The sequence below is a fragment of the Ixodes scapularis genome, unplaced genomic scaffold, assembly GCF_016920785.2.
Source record: "Ixodes scapularis isolate PalLabHiFi unplaced genomic scaffold, ASM1692078v2 PGA_scaffold1__304_contigs__length_218370807, whole genome shotgun sequence".
Classification (NCBI taxonomy): domain Eukaryota; kingdom Metazoa; phylum Arthropoda; class Arachnida; order Ixodida; family Ixodidae; genus Ixodes; species Ixodes scapularis.
Genome location: NW_024609846.1, coordinates 17,810,606 through 17,827,635, shown reverse-complemented (window position 1 = coordinate 17,827,635; position 17,030 = coordinate 17,810,606). Strand labels below are relative to the sequence as shown.

At 45.5% G+C, this 17,030-nt stretch overlaps 1 protein-coding gene across 1 annotated transcript in view; it reads right to left on the bottom strand.

The window, feature by feature from the left end:
• The window catches only part of LOC115324518 (glutathione hydrolase-like YwrD proenzyme), a 29,987-nt gene that overhangs the window by 2,337 nt on the left and 10,620 nt on the right, over positions 1-17,030 (bottom strand). Inside the window, exons 2-4 of the mRNA XM_040222186.3 lie at positions 8,966-9,119; positions 4,697-4,847; positions 2,687-2,890 (exon numbers count right to left, since the gene is read on the bottom strand). Of these exons, the coding sequence (XP_040078120.2) occupies positions 2,687-2,890; positions 4,697-4,847; positions 8,966-9,119 (509 nt within the window). The remainder of the gene's footprint in view (positions 1-2,686; positions 2,891-4,696; positions 4,848-8,965; positions 9,120-17,030) is intronic.

The window sequence follows — 17,030 nt, the reverse complement described above, 5'->3', positions numbered from 1 at the left end:
ATAGGCAAAAAATAAAAATACTGTTCTCAACTCGAACACCCTATAGATGGCGGGGCGGTAGTTCCAATATAGCGGAAGAGACGGGGATATTTTTTTTTTTCAAATTTCCCATGCGCCTGCTTGCTGATGCATGTAAGTGTGCGAAAACTCATTTATTTGACTACACATGCGAAGCGGTCAGGGTAGCAGCACAGTGACGGAAGTGACGTGCGTGAAGGAAATGAGCACGTTGCTTTTTAAAGGTTGCGAAGCGGATCACAACGATTTATATCTTAAGCTGCTCACATTTTCCGTTAAAACTGCATGATGCACCAACATGCCTACCAGAACCATGCGGCAACAGCAACACTAAAGCCGACAGTCTCCGCCACCGTCTCCGCGCCGTCCTCGCTGCTCTAGTCCTTCGTTCGTTCATGGGAGTGCGAGCGGCGGGCTGGAGTTGGGAATACAACAGGGGGAACACACTTGGATCTGCTGGATCTGCTGTACTTTTGAGATGCTTTAAAGTGTTTGTACAATGAGGTGCTTTATGTCAATCTACGCTACTCTTCGGCTTTCGCCTCGTACATATATAGGTTATATATGAGCGTTATAAATGCATCTCAAAAGCAGTTATATTCCGACCTAAGAATAAACGTATTAATATTACCAAGAATATTTTTATAAATTCTTCTCAGATAGAAATTGTTCCCGCGTTTAAAACTTTGGGCGTTATTTTTCAAGAAAACGTGTCATGGGACGACCATAATAATCATATCGTATCAAAATTATCTAGCATCGTCGGTATTCTCAATCGTCATAAACACACTCTACCACTTAGAACAAAGTTAATATTATATAATTCATTATCTTATTCACATTTAAATTATGGTCAACTCATATGGGGCACTACTACCTATACCAACCTTCACAAAAGTTTTATGTTACAAAAAAAGATATTAAGAAGTATCTCTAAAGTGCCATTACATCCAACCGATGATCTCTTCAGTAAAATTGCTGTGATGACAATTTTTGATTTATATAAATATCGTTTATGTGTAAGGTATAAAATAGAAACAAATTTATCCCAATATCACATTAAAACTTAGCGAAGCTAACAGATAAAATTTATAGATACCCAAAACGAATTAAGGAACCTTAGGAAGTACCCTTTTTAGAAAAAACTACGGCCACCAAACTTTAAAATATACTTTGCCGGCTACCTTTAACCAGCTCAGTAGGCAAGGTATTGAGCTCAGCAATATATCGGTGAGCATCTTACGGGAAATGTTTATTTCAAATGTTTATTTCGAGCCACATTGTCCGCAATAAGCGCTAAAAAACTCTTGAATCGACGTTTTCTTTCGCGTTTATTTCAGTGATGTCCTGATGTTCTGTGTATGTTTTCACTATTGTGTAAATTGTATCAATATGCTACTTATCTTGTATAGCGTCAGCTCTTTTTTTAAGTTTCTCAAACATGTAGTACACATGCCATGTTTTAATTTTGTGTAAATCTTGGGCGCCTGCATCGCGACTGCTGGTATAGGTGGCGCGGGGCTCGTCAAGCTCTTTTTACAGCTTTTTTTCCCGCGTCACCTTTTCAACATTGTATTTTGTTGGAAAAAATAAAGGTACTATTATTATTATTATTATTATTAAAAACAAGCTTTTCTCTTGCATTTGTTGTGAGAAAGCTACGCTCACAGAATATGAGCGTTATAAATGCATCTCTTAAAGGCGTTTTTGTAAAAAAAGTTTCATTGCGCTCAGTGTTTTGGCTCATTTACACAAATATTTTTTTACGTCCGAACAGTGCTCGGAAGCACCCCGTGGTTTCATTATTCACTAGGGATTGATTTGGGGGAAAAGTCTGATAGATCACCGAAATATGAGAGGCAGAGTAAATCTGGCCACCGCTAACAAAGACTGGGGGAGGACACCTTGGAGCCATGTCTGCATCATGTGTTAAGTGAATAGACGCCAACTGCTCGAATGTTTTTGCATTTGTGGCTTCTGATTTCAGACGTTCGTGGGTTCGCGAATAAATTATTATGATTTTTGAACGGAACTGTTTCGTTCGAAATCACAATATGTTGTTCTTCACTCAAAAAAAAAAAAAAAGCCCGTGCGTCTACTCTCCTGCACAACACTTGGAGAGCAAATCACCGCAACTTATGAAGGCAGCTCAGTGAATGACGATGCCGAAACATACGTTTAGACCAAAAAACGCCGTCTGAGTTGTGACATTAAGCAATGCAAAACGTCACGCTTGCATTGCTTAATGTCACAACTCAGACTGCGCTTTTTGGTCTAAACATAGGTTTCTGCATCGTCATTCGCTGAGCTGCCTCCGTAAGTTGCGCTGATTGGCTTTTCAAATGTTGCCCAAGAAAACAGACGCACGGGTTTTTCTTAGAGTGTTGTGGGGAGAAGAGTTATTCTTGAAAATCTACACCCACCCGCATCTCTCGAATCGATACCCACATGAGATTCATTTAAAACTGCTCTTATTTGCAAGTGTCTTGGGGTTATGTTTAACGACGTTTTCTCCTTATTCTTATTATTTTCATATGCTGTTGCTCTAGTTGCCGCGTTCCCTCTGTAACGCCCCGTGAACCCTAGAAGTGTTGTTATAAATAAACAGATATAAAAAACTTTAACCACGCCACACAATCGCCCGTGGATGACCTATGATCTGACAAACCTTCAGCAGGCCTTCCATTGGGACGTTGTTCAAAATGTCTCCAGGAGACGGAACGGTCTCCCCGTCGATAAGATAGGCTCTTCCACCGTGCATCCTCAGCAGTTTAGGCTTGGCTCTCTCCCATAACAAGGCCCCCGGAAGGCTGAGGGGAAAACCTTCTTTTGCGAAGCGAACGGCAGGCTCCAGGATCTCTGGCATGGAGAGCTGAAAGGTGTTTTCAATCCACATCAAACTTCAAACTATGGCGACGCTTTAAAGCTGGTCATTCAAGGTCACGTTTCTACAGCAGGTTCTTCCGTTTTGTTTTCTTTTCGGACAGGGGCCAAAAGAGGGGCCAGTAAAGGAGGCTAAGAAGCCTGACGTGGCACCGATTTCTTGTAATTCAGATGGGTATATAAGCTGAATGGACAAAAAGATGCATTCATACGAAACTTACAGACTCAAAATGATCGGCATCTTCCTGATGATATATAAATATCAAGAAAAGAATCACCACAAAGTACTCAAGAGGTCAGAATAAAACACAAAGTTTTGAATATGTGAGCAAAAACAAATAACGCAAAACCTTTAAGAGTGTGAAGAGGAAAAATATTCATACCCACACATGTTATTTTTTTATTTACGATACGATGTGGCGTACATTTTATTGAAATTTGCTATCCCTGCCTATTAGTTTTCTGCATTATTTTTGAATAAAGTAGGTAATTTTGTTAAGTTTATATCGGGTGAACTATTATTAGGTTAAATATTGTATATTGTGAACCTTGCATTCGGTAATAAATCCGGGGAATCCTTCGTGCACCATGACGCAACGTATACAACGAGGCTCCTGTTTAGCCGGCAGTAACAGAAAACTTTTGCTCTAAACATTGATATGTGAGGTTTTTATTAGACTGGCTATAAATGTGTCATTAATAACTTCCTAACCGAATATTTGACTAAGCTTCTGGGAATTTTTTTGTGTAAAGCCTGTCATTTAATAAATAACCTTCGCGGCAAATCGTAGCTTTTAATTAACGCCTCATTTTAATCACTCAGACTGCCCGACAAAAAATTGTTTTATTACAAAGCACAAAGGAACCAGAATAAGGTAGAAGTTTCTTATTATCTCGCAGCGAAAACGATTTAGAAATTTATTAGGAATTTATGTTTGGTGTTCCTGTACTTTCGCATATGCTACACTCTGTTACACCATCTCAGTTATCTTGGCTGTACGGTCTCCCTGCATTTAGCACTTGTGGCCAAGATAGTAAAGTGAACAAGTTACGACGATATCTGCGGCTGTTTTTTTTTTTTATTGCGTTATGAGATTCGGAAATGTTTTGTAAGCTAGAATTGCAGGACTCGTAAGCATGTGGCAAAAGGTGATTGTGGGTATCAAGGCAACTTTACAAAAAGGGTCGACTAGAATTCGTTTCGTTAACTAAAAAAACATAATCGTTGCATTACTATTATGAATCTGTTGACTCACTTCTAAATTTATGGGGAACACAGCACGAACTAAACGGGTGACAGATTTCTTCTTTTTTTTCTTCTAATATGTGGTGAGCAAGTTGGCTTCATCGCTTGAATGTTCAAAATTTATAAACACAGAATTGCAAAGGTGAAAGCCATTTGAAAGGCGTATTCCACTGAAAGCCTGAGTGTAAACATTTTAAATGGTAACGGCAATATAGTCCTCTGTGGTATTGTCACTATCACTCGTTCAGGAGCCACAGGATATGCCATCGCCTGGCGAACACTTCCTTCGCATTAGAACACCATGGCTGGATACTACTGAGTTAGATACATTACCATTTAATTATAATAAACTTATGGTACTATTGAAATGTTTACCTAAAAAGAAAAATTGGCGCCTCAAAGAGCGGGACAGAGAACAAGACGGCACGGAGAGCTAATTACAACTCTTGTCCTCTTGTTCTCTGTCTCCGTCTTTGAGGCGCTTATTTTTTCTTTCGTGCACCACCTAGCCGAATTGTTCATTTTGCTGTAATGTTTAGCTAGCCTCACCTTTGCACTTCCGAAGTGCTCCACGGTCTCAAACCAGGCCTTTACCGCTCCCGGTACCGTGGCTAGGAGACCCCGGGAATCAGCTTTGATGAATCCATCGGTTTCCGCAGCCATCAGGTGCTCTTCAGTCAAAGCAGCGGGGCTCCTTCCGCTACGAGGTTGATTGAGCAATGATTTCAGCATCGTGAGTCTCGAAACCTTCGCGCTTTTGAAGCATTTTGAATCATTTCATTTGAAATATCTCTAAGAAATATCTTTTTCTGTCTATGTGAAGGTACCCGACTATCCTTTAGATATTGCTTTTGCTATAGCACACATATTTAATCGCTTTGGTTTGTTTCGACACCAAAATATTTGTAGTGTGGTTTTTCGAGGGGGCTAAAAATAAAGCAGCACGACTAGAGGCATATTAATCAAAGCCACCCACTTCGAATACTTGCAGACGAACTGTCGGTAACGTTATTCGAGCGTTCACATGTTTGTTCAATTATGTATGCATTTACGACGTAGAATTTCCAGGTTTTTGTTTTCGTGCAAAGGACATATTTTAATGATTCAGCTAATTTTATTTTATAGCACTTCAAAATTTCGATGCCATCTGGTGTTTCTAGACGATTTTCTGGCAAGCATTTCTTTGCAGAAATATTTTGGACAGCATTCTTTCGTAATTTATAACGATTCAAGATAGTGTTCCTCTTCTGTCGAGGCGTCGTCCCCCATTTCCATGCAGTATCTACCCTTTAAAGGCTTGTGATGAAGCACCCACTCGTGTTATCGTACCTACAGACTACTCATCCACGGCCAGAATGTCTCATTTGTTCCTCGTAAGAACAGAGCGAAAATGATTAGACGGTAAATTTTTATATTTTTAGAAATTAAGAAAATTGGTTTGTCTCGTATGAAGATCAGAGATCGAGATTTTTGGTTGAATTCATTTACAACTCGCTCTCATGAGAAAAGTTCAAGCTCACTCACCCTCTCCCTCCCGGCCACACTCACATTCAGGTCCTCACTCACAAACTCAGATACTCGTGAACTTACCGAGCTCATAAACTCGCCGAACTCAAGAACTCACGCCCATCACCAAACTAATGAACTCATCGAACTCACACCCCTCACCGAACTCATCAGCTCACCAAACTCTCGAACTAACGCCCCTCGCCGAACTCACGAACTCACCGAACACATGAACGCAACAAACTCATGAATTTACGCCCATCACTGAACTCACGAACTCACCGAACACATTAACTCAACAAACTCATGAACTCACGCCCCTCACCGAACTCACGAACTCACCGAATTCATGAACTCACCAAACTCATGAACTCGCGCCCCTCAACGAACCCACCAAACTCACAAACTCACGCTCCTCATCAAACTCATGGACTCACTCTCGCACCGACCTAACTCACTCGAAAGTAGTTCTCGCGCTCACCGTATTCGAAGCGCTGGCGTTCGTGCTGCGCGCTGATTACGCGGCTTCTACAACTTCTCCACGGTCGCTGCCGCCTACCGCTGCTTCGCGCCAGCCGTCACGTCGCCAAGTGAATAAATGTTTTCTAGTTTTGTTCGTCTCGCTTCGATTCCTTCCGCTCGCGCGGCAGCCGAGCGCTTGAGGAAGGCGCGCTTTGCTGGCATACAAAGGTGCATCATCCCGGGTTTCGGGAAGAAGTATTATTTGCGGTGTGCAATGTTTGTTTCAAGCATTCGCGACAACTTCGGGCAAGTACTGAGTGAGCGCCTGCATCGCTGTTTACTCAAATGAGTAGCATTGTTATTCCAACGCGCACCACCGCGGGATTGTACTTTATTTCTGCGTAGCATATTGCGAAATTCTCATTAATGGCAGGACGGTTTGCAAGGCAATTCATTGTCGAGTAGAAGTATTTCAGGACGGTATGTTTGTATATTTATCATCGTTCACCCAAATTATTTTACCTAAAATAACTGGCTGGTGGATATAGTTTTTCTTGTAGAATGAACCATTGAAGAACTTTGTGCGCGCCATATTATGGTATAATATTTTTTTTATCGTGTCTCTCGTTTTCTGTTGTGCGCAGATACCAATTTAAACTGGAATGTTTTAAGTTACCGACTCGGTGCCTAGTAAAACGTTATATTTTATAGATCTTGACATAAAATCGTCAGATGCCTACCGTATTTGTGTTGTTTAGACAATGTTTGCTTGTATTAAAACTTGTCAATACGTTGAGTACGAATTTTGACAAAATACATGCACACAGTCGCGTTTTCTGTTAAAATCATTTATTATTTCTAATGGATGGAAACGTTTAATTGCTATTCACTAATTTGAACAAATAAACATCCCACTGGTGTAAGCGTAAGTTATTCTACCTTGTATATTTAGATTACTTAACTTGTAACTACCGATAGCCTAATGCGGATAGCCAGGCTATGTTTGTGGAGGGGGAAAGGCGCGCTCATGAAGCCTAATTAAAGGCTCTACATTTCTTCGAGATGTGTTTTGCGAAGTACAAAAACATTGGGGCGCTTAATCTTTTCCGGCGGGTAAGTTTGCTTCCGTACACGCATGCACATGCACAGATATCAAATATTTAGTTTTATTACTTAGGATTGTTTCTTACACCTTCCCCCGTCTTAGTTACTCGTATAAATATAAACCGTGTTATTAAAAAGACAAATAGCGCTCCTCCTAGAAAACGACTGAGATATGCACCTGAGTAGGTGCCGGTTGAGAAATAATAATATATAAAAAACATAACTAATTATGAACACTATAGGAGCAATTAAGAAAACACTTTCTCCGACCCGCGAATCGATTTAAGGTGCAGGCAGTATTCCGACTACGCTCAACGGTCCCCTCTTAAGTGAATAATGGGGTGTCAAATAGCAGGTTAGAAACGTCGATTTCTTATCGCGAATATTGAGTGAAACTAAAAAGATCGCTGCATATCGCATTTAATATAATCTAGAAACTTATCGTCTTCAATTGTCTACGGCAATCCACAATCAAATTAGTGTTTACACGCTACCGAGTAAATATAGCAGCCTTTAAACCGAATTGCGAACAAGTCCGGCGCTTCGAACGTACTCGAACACAAAGACGTGTATGCGTGCTTTTTTATACCGAGTTCTAGGCTACAACTAGGACAGAGAAGCATATCATGATGATATAGAGGGCAAAACAACAATCTTGTTGTTTTGCGCTATATATTCTCATATCGTACAACCAACTAGCCCACCAGATTGTCTCAAAACAAGCATAGAGGCGAATCTCGACAGTTCCCAGCAGGCCTTCCTTTTAATATTGGATTCACTATTGGCAAACGCGCATAAGACGAGCGCACTCCAGATAGCAACATCTGCCTTCGGGTGTACTGACGTAGCGGCCGTCGGCCTCCTTCACGATACAACAAAATCCCGCTCGAGTACCGGTACCTCGCAGCCTACAGGAAAGCGGCCGACGCGAGCGGGAGAGTCTGCCCTGTCTCTCGTCACCCTGCCACGAAGCAGCGACCAGCGGCAAAAGACCACGCCAAGCCGCCGAGAAACAAGCCAGAGCCGAAGAGCGGAGATTAATTATTAGGCACCACTCCTCTCTCCTTATAACTCGCAGACAAACAGCCGTTCGAGCTAACAGCACCATTGCGAAGCGAGCGTCGATTAAACTTCCCCGGAAATGCACGGAGAAGTCACATGACCCGCCCTTCCTCGATGTCACCCCGCAAACTTTCATCAAACCCGCGGTCCCTGAGGAACCTTATGCCTCGGCAAGCTTATGACCTCACCGACCTTATAAACTCACCAAACTCATGCACTCACCGACCCCCATAACTTACGTCATTCACAAAACGCATGCACGCACCGACCTCCAGAACTACTTTCACCGAACTAATGAACTCACAGACCTCACGAATTCACGCTCTCACCGAACTCATAAACTCATCGAACTTATGAACTCACTTAACTATGAACTCAATGAACTCATGAACTCACCGAACTCACGCCCCTTACTGAACTCACGCCCCTCACCGGACTCCCCACGTCCCTCACTCAAAATCAAACTCACGAGTTTTCGAGGCTTATGAACTCACTCGCCCTCACTTCACACCTGATCGGTGAGGGTGAGTGAGGTGAGTGAGCGCAATCGGGATGAGAAAATACTCCCAGTCGGACGCTGACGCAGAACTCATATCCAATCTCCGGCCCGTGCTGGCCTCCATTAGGTGACGTATAGGCCGAGCCCGGCGGCCTTGTTACCTAGGGGGCATCGGTGGGGCCTACCTTCCGTCAAGGCAGCGTATCGTGCCGGTGGAAGCGTCGTAGAAGATTCCGAAGCAGTCTCCGCCGACGCCAGAGGCAATGGGCGACACCACTTGAAGGACAGCGGCCATTGCCACGGCTGCATCGCCCGCGCTGCCTCCCCTTCTCATCGTCTCTGGAAAACAGACGGTGCCATGCTAGACGTAGGCTGGTAGAGAGCCTACGTTTCAAATAGTTTCCAACTGCTCGACCGGATCACGTGACCTTAAACACTAGTTGATCGAGTGTACTATCGGGGAAAAATGAAATGCGAACAGAGGAGCGCGTGGCTCGCGGTACAGGCTGCGCCGCCTGGAAGTGAGCCTAGGGGCGAGGGTGCGTGGCCTACTTTGATGTGTTCACGCCACTCGATTGGCGCTTCCCCAGCTTCGGCAGCGCGCCTCTCAGTGCGCTGAAAGCTGTCACCACTATCTTTGCCTGCTCGGCGAGTGCGGCGAGCTTTTTTGCACCGCACGCGCTGAGCCAGCAAAGATAGCGGTGATAGCTTTCAGTGCACTGAGAGGCGCTCTGCTGAAGCTTGGGGAGCGCAGAGGGAGGGGCTTGAACACGTCGGAGTAGGCCACGCACCCTCGCTCCTAGGCTCAATTCCAGGCGGCGCAGCCTGTACCGCGAGCCACGCGCCCCTCTGTTCGCATTTCATTTTTCCCCGATAGTACATATGTTTCACTTTAAAATGCGTTATTCGGGCGTTTTAATTGAAAACTTCGTTAATAAGGACCACTCAAAGACACGAAAAGGCATGGACCAAAACATCGACTGAATACCCTAGGAGGTCCAGCAGACGCCCGACTTCCGGTACAAGCATCGAACTTGCGGAGGCTTCACTTGCGCCCGGCTCGGAGAGAAGCTATGCGCCGGCGCCATCCAGCCCTCTATACGCCTCGCAAGTTGGCTCATTTTCGTGGTCTGCGCATGAAAAAGGAAGTAGAGGTGACGTCAGAACGCCGAGCCCTGATTGGCTGATCGCGACCCCCCTACACACTTAAAATTTTTACACCCTTATTCGTGTAAATGGCTCGTCCTCTGGCTAACGCCTTTATTCGTGTAAGGGTGTTAGCCGCCGGAGGTGGTGAAAATCGTGTTAACTGCTAACACCCTAAAAACAATATGGCGGCCAGTATGCGACAGGCGATACGAGCCTGGCGAGCCGTACGCGTCTTCTCGCCGGAGCAAGAGCATACGGCTCGCACGCTCGTTTGGTGTCATCTGTAGGCGCAAAAAACTTTCCAAACATCTCTATGTCCAAGCGCCAACACCGCAAATAATACGAGTAAGGCCGAAACCGCTGGAGAATGAACAGCCAAAACTGTCGCCGAAGTCTCGCTCGGCCTGCTCGATGCCGGTCGCATTTTCATCGCATCAGAAGCGCTTATAAGGAAGGGATAGCTTTACAAAACACTGACAGGCTGGCTTTATTGAACAAAACACCCACTTGCCGTGGACGACAAGTTGACAACGAATCGCTCCGACACCCTCTGTCGACAGCGGCTAGGAGGTATCGCACTCGCGCTCCGTGTGGCTCTCGATTAACTATTGCCTGTGCTCACCTCTGTTACGTGCGTTATCCACTCATGAACGCTTGTGCGTGAACAGCGGCATTCAGCACCTAGAACACGCGCTGGGGAAGCCGCCTAACCTCCTTTTGTTGCAATCAGGCAGCATAACACGACGACACAGCTACCAGCGGAACCGAACAACTCGGAGCGATCAACACGACGGATGGACTAATGGCATCCAGCCCTCCAATAGTTATAGACCACCAACCGGCACACTTTTCAAATTGGGCGGCGACAACCCCCATCTAGCGACGAAAAAAAAAAGTGATCAACATTTGGAAAAAGAAAACAGCAGATTTTTTGCTGCCCACCGCGCGGTTACATTCACTTATGACAGGGACATACACACAACACTGTACACACACAAGGGCATACAAGCAGTGATCAACTGCACAATACACAACAGATAGCAAATACATCCTACTTATACAAACCAACAAGTGCCCCGAGCGGTATATATGCCCTCCTATTTCGCGCATCGGTTAGCCCGGTGACCACGCTGGTCTTAATCAAGATATGAAAAGATTACGCCAATTTTATTTTTCAATAATATTTTTTCTGTATTTGTCTTAGGTAGGTACACATATCCCTTAATAACTTCTTACAGCATAATGTATTATAATGATACGCGCCTAACTTCTAATAACTCAACGTGAGTGACGAGAAAAAAAAAATCGTGTGAATTCTGTCTGGCAACCACACTCGCGGCGTGGTTGCTATGGCGACGCTGTCGGTACGCGCGCCGGCAGCCGTCCAGCTGGTTCGGCCGTTCGGCTACGGCCGAGTGCGCGAGTCCACGGTGAACGCCGCGAACGCAATCGAGAAAACAAAGTGTCGACTACTGAAGCTGTACTACGTAATCTAGTTTCCGCCCGTTCGCTGCCGAATTCTTCGTAGTCTTCTTCCGCCCGCTCGAAAGGGAGCAGCCTACCAGTCCGATTACCGCCGTGGCTTCAGTGGCTTCATCTTCGGAGGGAACTGTCAACTGAATTAGTTCCAAAACGCGGGTGCAACAGGCAGCGCAACGTGGCGCGGTCCACGCACGAAGTCGGTAAGTAAACAAAACACTCAATGCCGTTCCATTCTTTTTTTTTTTTTTTTTTTTTCTACGGGGGCGCGCGGTGTTTCTGGGTGGCTCAAGGTATGGGAAAGCAACCGGAAAAATCGGCGCCTGATCGACCATGGGGTGAAAATTTCAAGGCGTATCGTATGCAAACGACAGCGTTTGCCGGTGGAAGACTCGGTCGTCCGTGGCGAAAGCATTTTTAGTATTTTTAAGGATGTTCTAGCTGCAAAAGAAAGGAGCGCCTTAAAATTTCACAAGGTAAAATACACTGCTGAGGAAACGACGCCCCTTGGCGTGCAGGCGCCGATTTTTCCGGCAGAGTTTAGCGCGCTGTGAAATGCAGTGTGCATTTAGGGAGAGTTTTGGCATAATATAATGTTGCTCATTGGAAATAAAAAAAAGAAATGCTGGCATCATGTGTTTACAGACTCTTAGTTATTTTTGGAATCTTAAGTACCCTTTTTGTGGCAGGTATTGGACGCCAGCACATTTTACGTAGGAACGAAGAGTGGAATCCGGCCAATTCCCTTCCACATTAACATCAAATGAGTGCTGTGAAAGCAAAGAAGAAAGTGAGGGTGAAACAGTTCCTGCAGTAGTAAGTGCCAGAAACAAGAAAAGTGCCCCGAAGTGGAAAATATACTCCCTTGAAAAGGATCCAAAAGAAATAGAAGTTATCAGGTATACCGCCGAGCGTCACAGACCTGGACACTCCATTTCAGTTTTTTAAATGCCCATGCCCTGATCAGCTGTTTACAGCAATATTTGAGGGGACCATCCTGTATTGAACTCAATGCCACCATGAACACCATTTTCGGGTTCTGGTCACACCTCCACGCAGGATGTCCTGCTTCAGATCAAGGAGGATATCCTTGACAGAATCTCCTGTACGACAACGCGGGCGGTCCTGGCCCTGGATATAAAGGGCGCCTTTGACAACGTAAGTCACACGCTGGTGTTCGAGAACTTGGCCTCAACTGGGTGCGGGCCCTGGATGTATGATTATGTGCGGGACTTCCTGAGCAACTGGATGGCCACCATCGGAATCGAGTCCATCCGCACAAACACCATACCGATACCGAGCAAGGGCAATCGGCAAGGCTCGGTCCTGTCACCCACCTTGTTACCTGGCGATGTGCAAGCCGCCTCCTCTACTGGAACGGATTCCCCGGATGAAGCATACACTCTATGCCACTCTATGTGGACGACCTGACGATTTGGGCTACGTCGGGATCGGACAGCGGGAGGCAAGACTTCCTCGAAGAAGTCATTGAGACGGTGCAGAACTACCTCGAGGCCGGCAACCTCCAGCGCGCCCCCGATAAGTCTCAGCTGTTGCTCCTCCGCGCGGGCAAGCCAATTCCTGAAGAAGAAGAAGGCGGACATCCGCCTCACGTTAAAGGATGGTACCCCCGTGCCGGTGGTGAAGCGGGTTCGGATCCTGGGGCCTTCACCTCCAGCGGGACGGCGGACCCAAGTACACGGTCGACCGACTCGTCAAGACAACCACGCAAGTCATGCGCATGGTGAGAAGGATAACGAGTCACAGACACGGGCTCGAGGAGTCGGACCTGATCCGGCTGACCCAACCACTCGTCGTGAGCCACATCGCCTGCGCAAATCCGTATCTCAACCTGCTGTCGAGAGGTAAGGGCAAGATGGACGTGATTATTCGCAAGGGGTACTAGCTGGCACTGGGGGTGCCGCCATACGCGTCGAACGCCAAGCTCCGGCGGCTAAGTGTAAACAACACCTTCCAGGAACTCGTCAACATGCACCTAGCCAGTCAGTGGGAGCATCTGGCCCTCACACTGAGTGGGCGGCATGCCCCGAGCTCGCTCGGCATCCCCATCCCCGCATCGCAATGCGAGGCTATCCAGCTGCTGCTGGCCCTTTGGGACAAGATCCAGGTGCCACCAATCCCGTGGAAGCTGAACCCATCTTTGCATCCAGGTCGCTGGATGGCTCCCGGTCCCTTGATTCCGCTTGGTCCCGTCGTGTAGCATAGGGCCCCTGGTAGCAATTGGGCTAGCCCAGCATTTAAGCATACTCCAGCCTTTTTGTATGTAAAGCAAAACAATTACTGCAGCTGAATACTTCTTACCTGACAATAATCGTAGTTTGCACTGCTCAATGCCCTTCTGTTTTATCTAAAATGCCGCAACTAAATACTTCGAGTACTGGTCGGAGCACTGCGGTGCAGGTGAAGTTTCTACTTCACCTGTTGCCCTTCTGTTTTATCTAAAGTACCGCAACTAAGTACTCCGAGTACCGGTCGGAGCTCTGCGGTGCCAGGTGAAGTTTCTGCTTATAAAAAAGTGTCTGCCCAAAAGCTTGCTTCGGTACCACAAGCTGCAACAGGAAGCCTGATGCAGAGGCTTTAAGAGCAAGCTCCATGCTTTGAATGTTGCTAAGCATGCGCGCTTGTGCAGTGCAACTGTCGTTCAGGACAACGTGCTCATTCTTGGCATTTCAGTTTCACTTGCACTTAAAGGGATGTTGAACCGAAATCTGGATTCCATAAAACACGGCGGCAAAAGCGTGTAACAAGATGCTACAAACACCAAAACATCACTCATACAGCGATATTTCGAATGGATGACCCTATTTTTAAAAATAGGAGGCGCATTTGACAGATTTGTTTGTCTTGTTTCTCCGAGAAGGAAAGGGAACGACCTCGCGTCTCCTCCACCTCGCCGCCTTGAAAGGGCGAAGCAGAGAGAGGAGAAAACGAGATATCTCGACGTCACGCGCCTCATCGGTCTCGTTCAATCTCAACCTTTTTCTCCAAATACGGCCGTCCATTCGAGATATCGCCTTGTGACTACGAGTAGTGTTTTAGGGATTGTAGCGTCCCGCCTACGGCTTCTGCATCGTTTTCTGAAATCCAAATTTCGGTTCAGCAGCCCTTTAAAGGGAAACGGAGTGTGGCAGTGATGGGATGATTTCTTGTGTCAGCCGGAGTTGCCTACCATTACCACTGTAGGGCAGCAAAGGCTACAGGCATGCAAGAGCGACTCTGAGAAGCGCTTTCGCAGAACAAGAGCTTGCGATAGAGCGTGTACTAGCTCGCACTTGTCGCCTTCGACCGCGCTGTCACCCTGGCAAGCCTTCGGCAACACCTTCAGAATGCCCGCATTCTTCAAGAAAGCCACAATGTTATGAATATACCACAACACTGCCTGGCTTTTATTTTTTTCTAAAAAAGAGCATTTATGAAACTTTGAAAATGCAGCAGTGCACGCTCATTACCTTCGGTACTGCTTAGTACGTGCTCACTCACGCTTACCTTATCCAGGCTGAAAAGCTTGTGCTCGGACGGGGCATATTGAACACTGGTGGTGTCTTTTGACTGAAGTAATATACAAAGTATGAACAGGAGTGATAAAGAAACACAACATTTAATGCCGGTCATCTCCACTTTTAAAAAGTATCTCAACGTGAGATTAATTTGACATTTCGTAGTAAGGGTGATGAATTCCAGACAGGGTGACACAAACCGTTTTGATAAAAACGTAAAAACAAAATGTAACTACTCCATACAGGTGCCTAATACCTAGTTTGATGACTAGGAAACAACACGGAGGACTAGAGAAATGTGATGAATATAAATGAATAAAGCTGGTCATGAATTGAAGCATGCCATCTCAAGAAAAACAAACAAAGCCTTTAATGATTTCGAAAATCGGAACAATCCTGGCAGGAGTTTCACAGACTTTGGCGATTGCACTATGTGATCAGCAATCAGGCTACAGGTGTTTTCTTGATTGTATTAATCACCTTGATTGCAACTGGCCGTAGCTGTGAGTAGATTAGAATAAGACAAAGCCTCTCAAGAAGGCAGCTCGTATTGTACGTCTTCTGGCCATGGGCGAAGCCGAAAAGCCAGTAGGCCGCCATGACCAAAGTAAAGCCTTCGAAAAGCCAAATGGTTCGCTCCTGCATATAAAAGCAGAATTGATTCAGTCAGAGAATAATAAAGGCCGCACTGATGAGTATGATTTTAAGCATGAAATGCTTTTAGCTCCCGGCCACCAAACTGATGACATATCTTTTTTGGGAACTAATGCCAAAAATCACTTCAAAACATCCCAGGTTTCGAAGTTGACTTTTGCGTTGGTTTTCTTATTTGAAACCGGCTTTGAAACCTACTGGGTCTCGAAGTCAGTTTTGGATCAGAAAGGTGTGCACTAGCAGGGTTCAAAATTTGCTGTCAAAATTTTGTTTCCTTGAGACAAGGAAACAAAAAGAAACATACACACCACCGTCTCAAAACCAGCACAGCATACAGCTGTCATTTATTTCCACAAGTCTTCTTCCTTGTCATCCCACACGCTACACATGCTATGGAACCTATTCCTATACACACTATGAAACCTATTAATTCCAAACTACAGCTTTAAAAAAATTATCCAACATTCAAATTACTTTTTTGTATGCCATCTCACTACCGAATTCTAAACCAAGAGCGCATCATTCGTTTAAACCGTTTGAAGCAATCGCCTGACGAGGAGCCCGTTGTCGTCACGCTTTGACGGCGCACTTTAGTTCACCTTTCTGCCGCCGTCTTGGGGGGGGTCTCAGGCATCGTCCCCGCGCGAATATTACCACAACTGTTTAATTGATTGGTGCAGCACACAAACTTCTGTTCGGGCTGGAACTTGGTCAACAGTGTCTGAGATGAGCCCGACGCCCATTTCAGACGTCAAATAAACTTTCGAAATTGCTTTTATAATCTCTTTAAGAGTTTGAATGCAGGCGTCTATAATTCGCAAAATTTAGTGGCCGCGATTATGTCCTCTGTGACCGATTTGCAAAAATAAATGGCTTTACAGTAATGATTCAGATTGTGATTTATTGGGAATTAACCAGTGCTGTTAATAACATGCTCTGTATTGTCCGCTCTGCTAGTGTTTTTTCTGCCGTCATTGCATCCACGCAGCTTGAAAGTGCACTGCTTTATGCGACAGGTGGCACGCACACACCGAGGCACTCACTTCATAGCGTGGCATGTGGTGGCAGCAAAAGCCTCTGCCAAAAACATGCTAAGCACAGCATTTGTGGCGGCAGAAAAGATACAAGGCTATTATCTTGTTCCCGAGAGTATAGTATGTTGCAGGTTAAGATGGTACGGTGAGGGGAAGAAGCTCCGTCTACACTCTTTTCACTTTAGCAGAAAGGATGTTATAGAGAAAAGAAGGAAACCGCCAATCGTGGCAAGCAAAGCCTTTTTGGACTGGCAGAAGTGATGGGAGGCACCAGGCAATGTAAAAAAAGGGGAAGGGGGCGGGGGGGGGGGTGGACTGCAAACGTGTTTACCAAGAATAAAAAGGGGGAAGAGTGAAAAGAGGTATTCTTCTGTAGATTCCTTTTTCTCCCAGAGCTGTGAATGTGCCATGGCCGG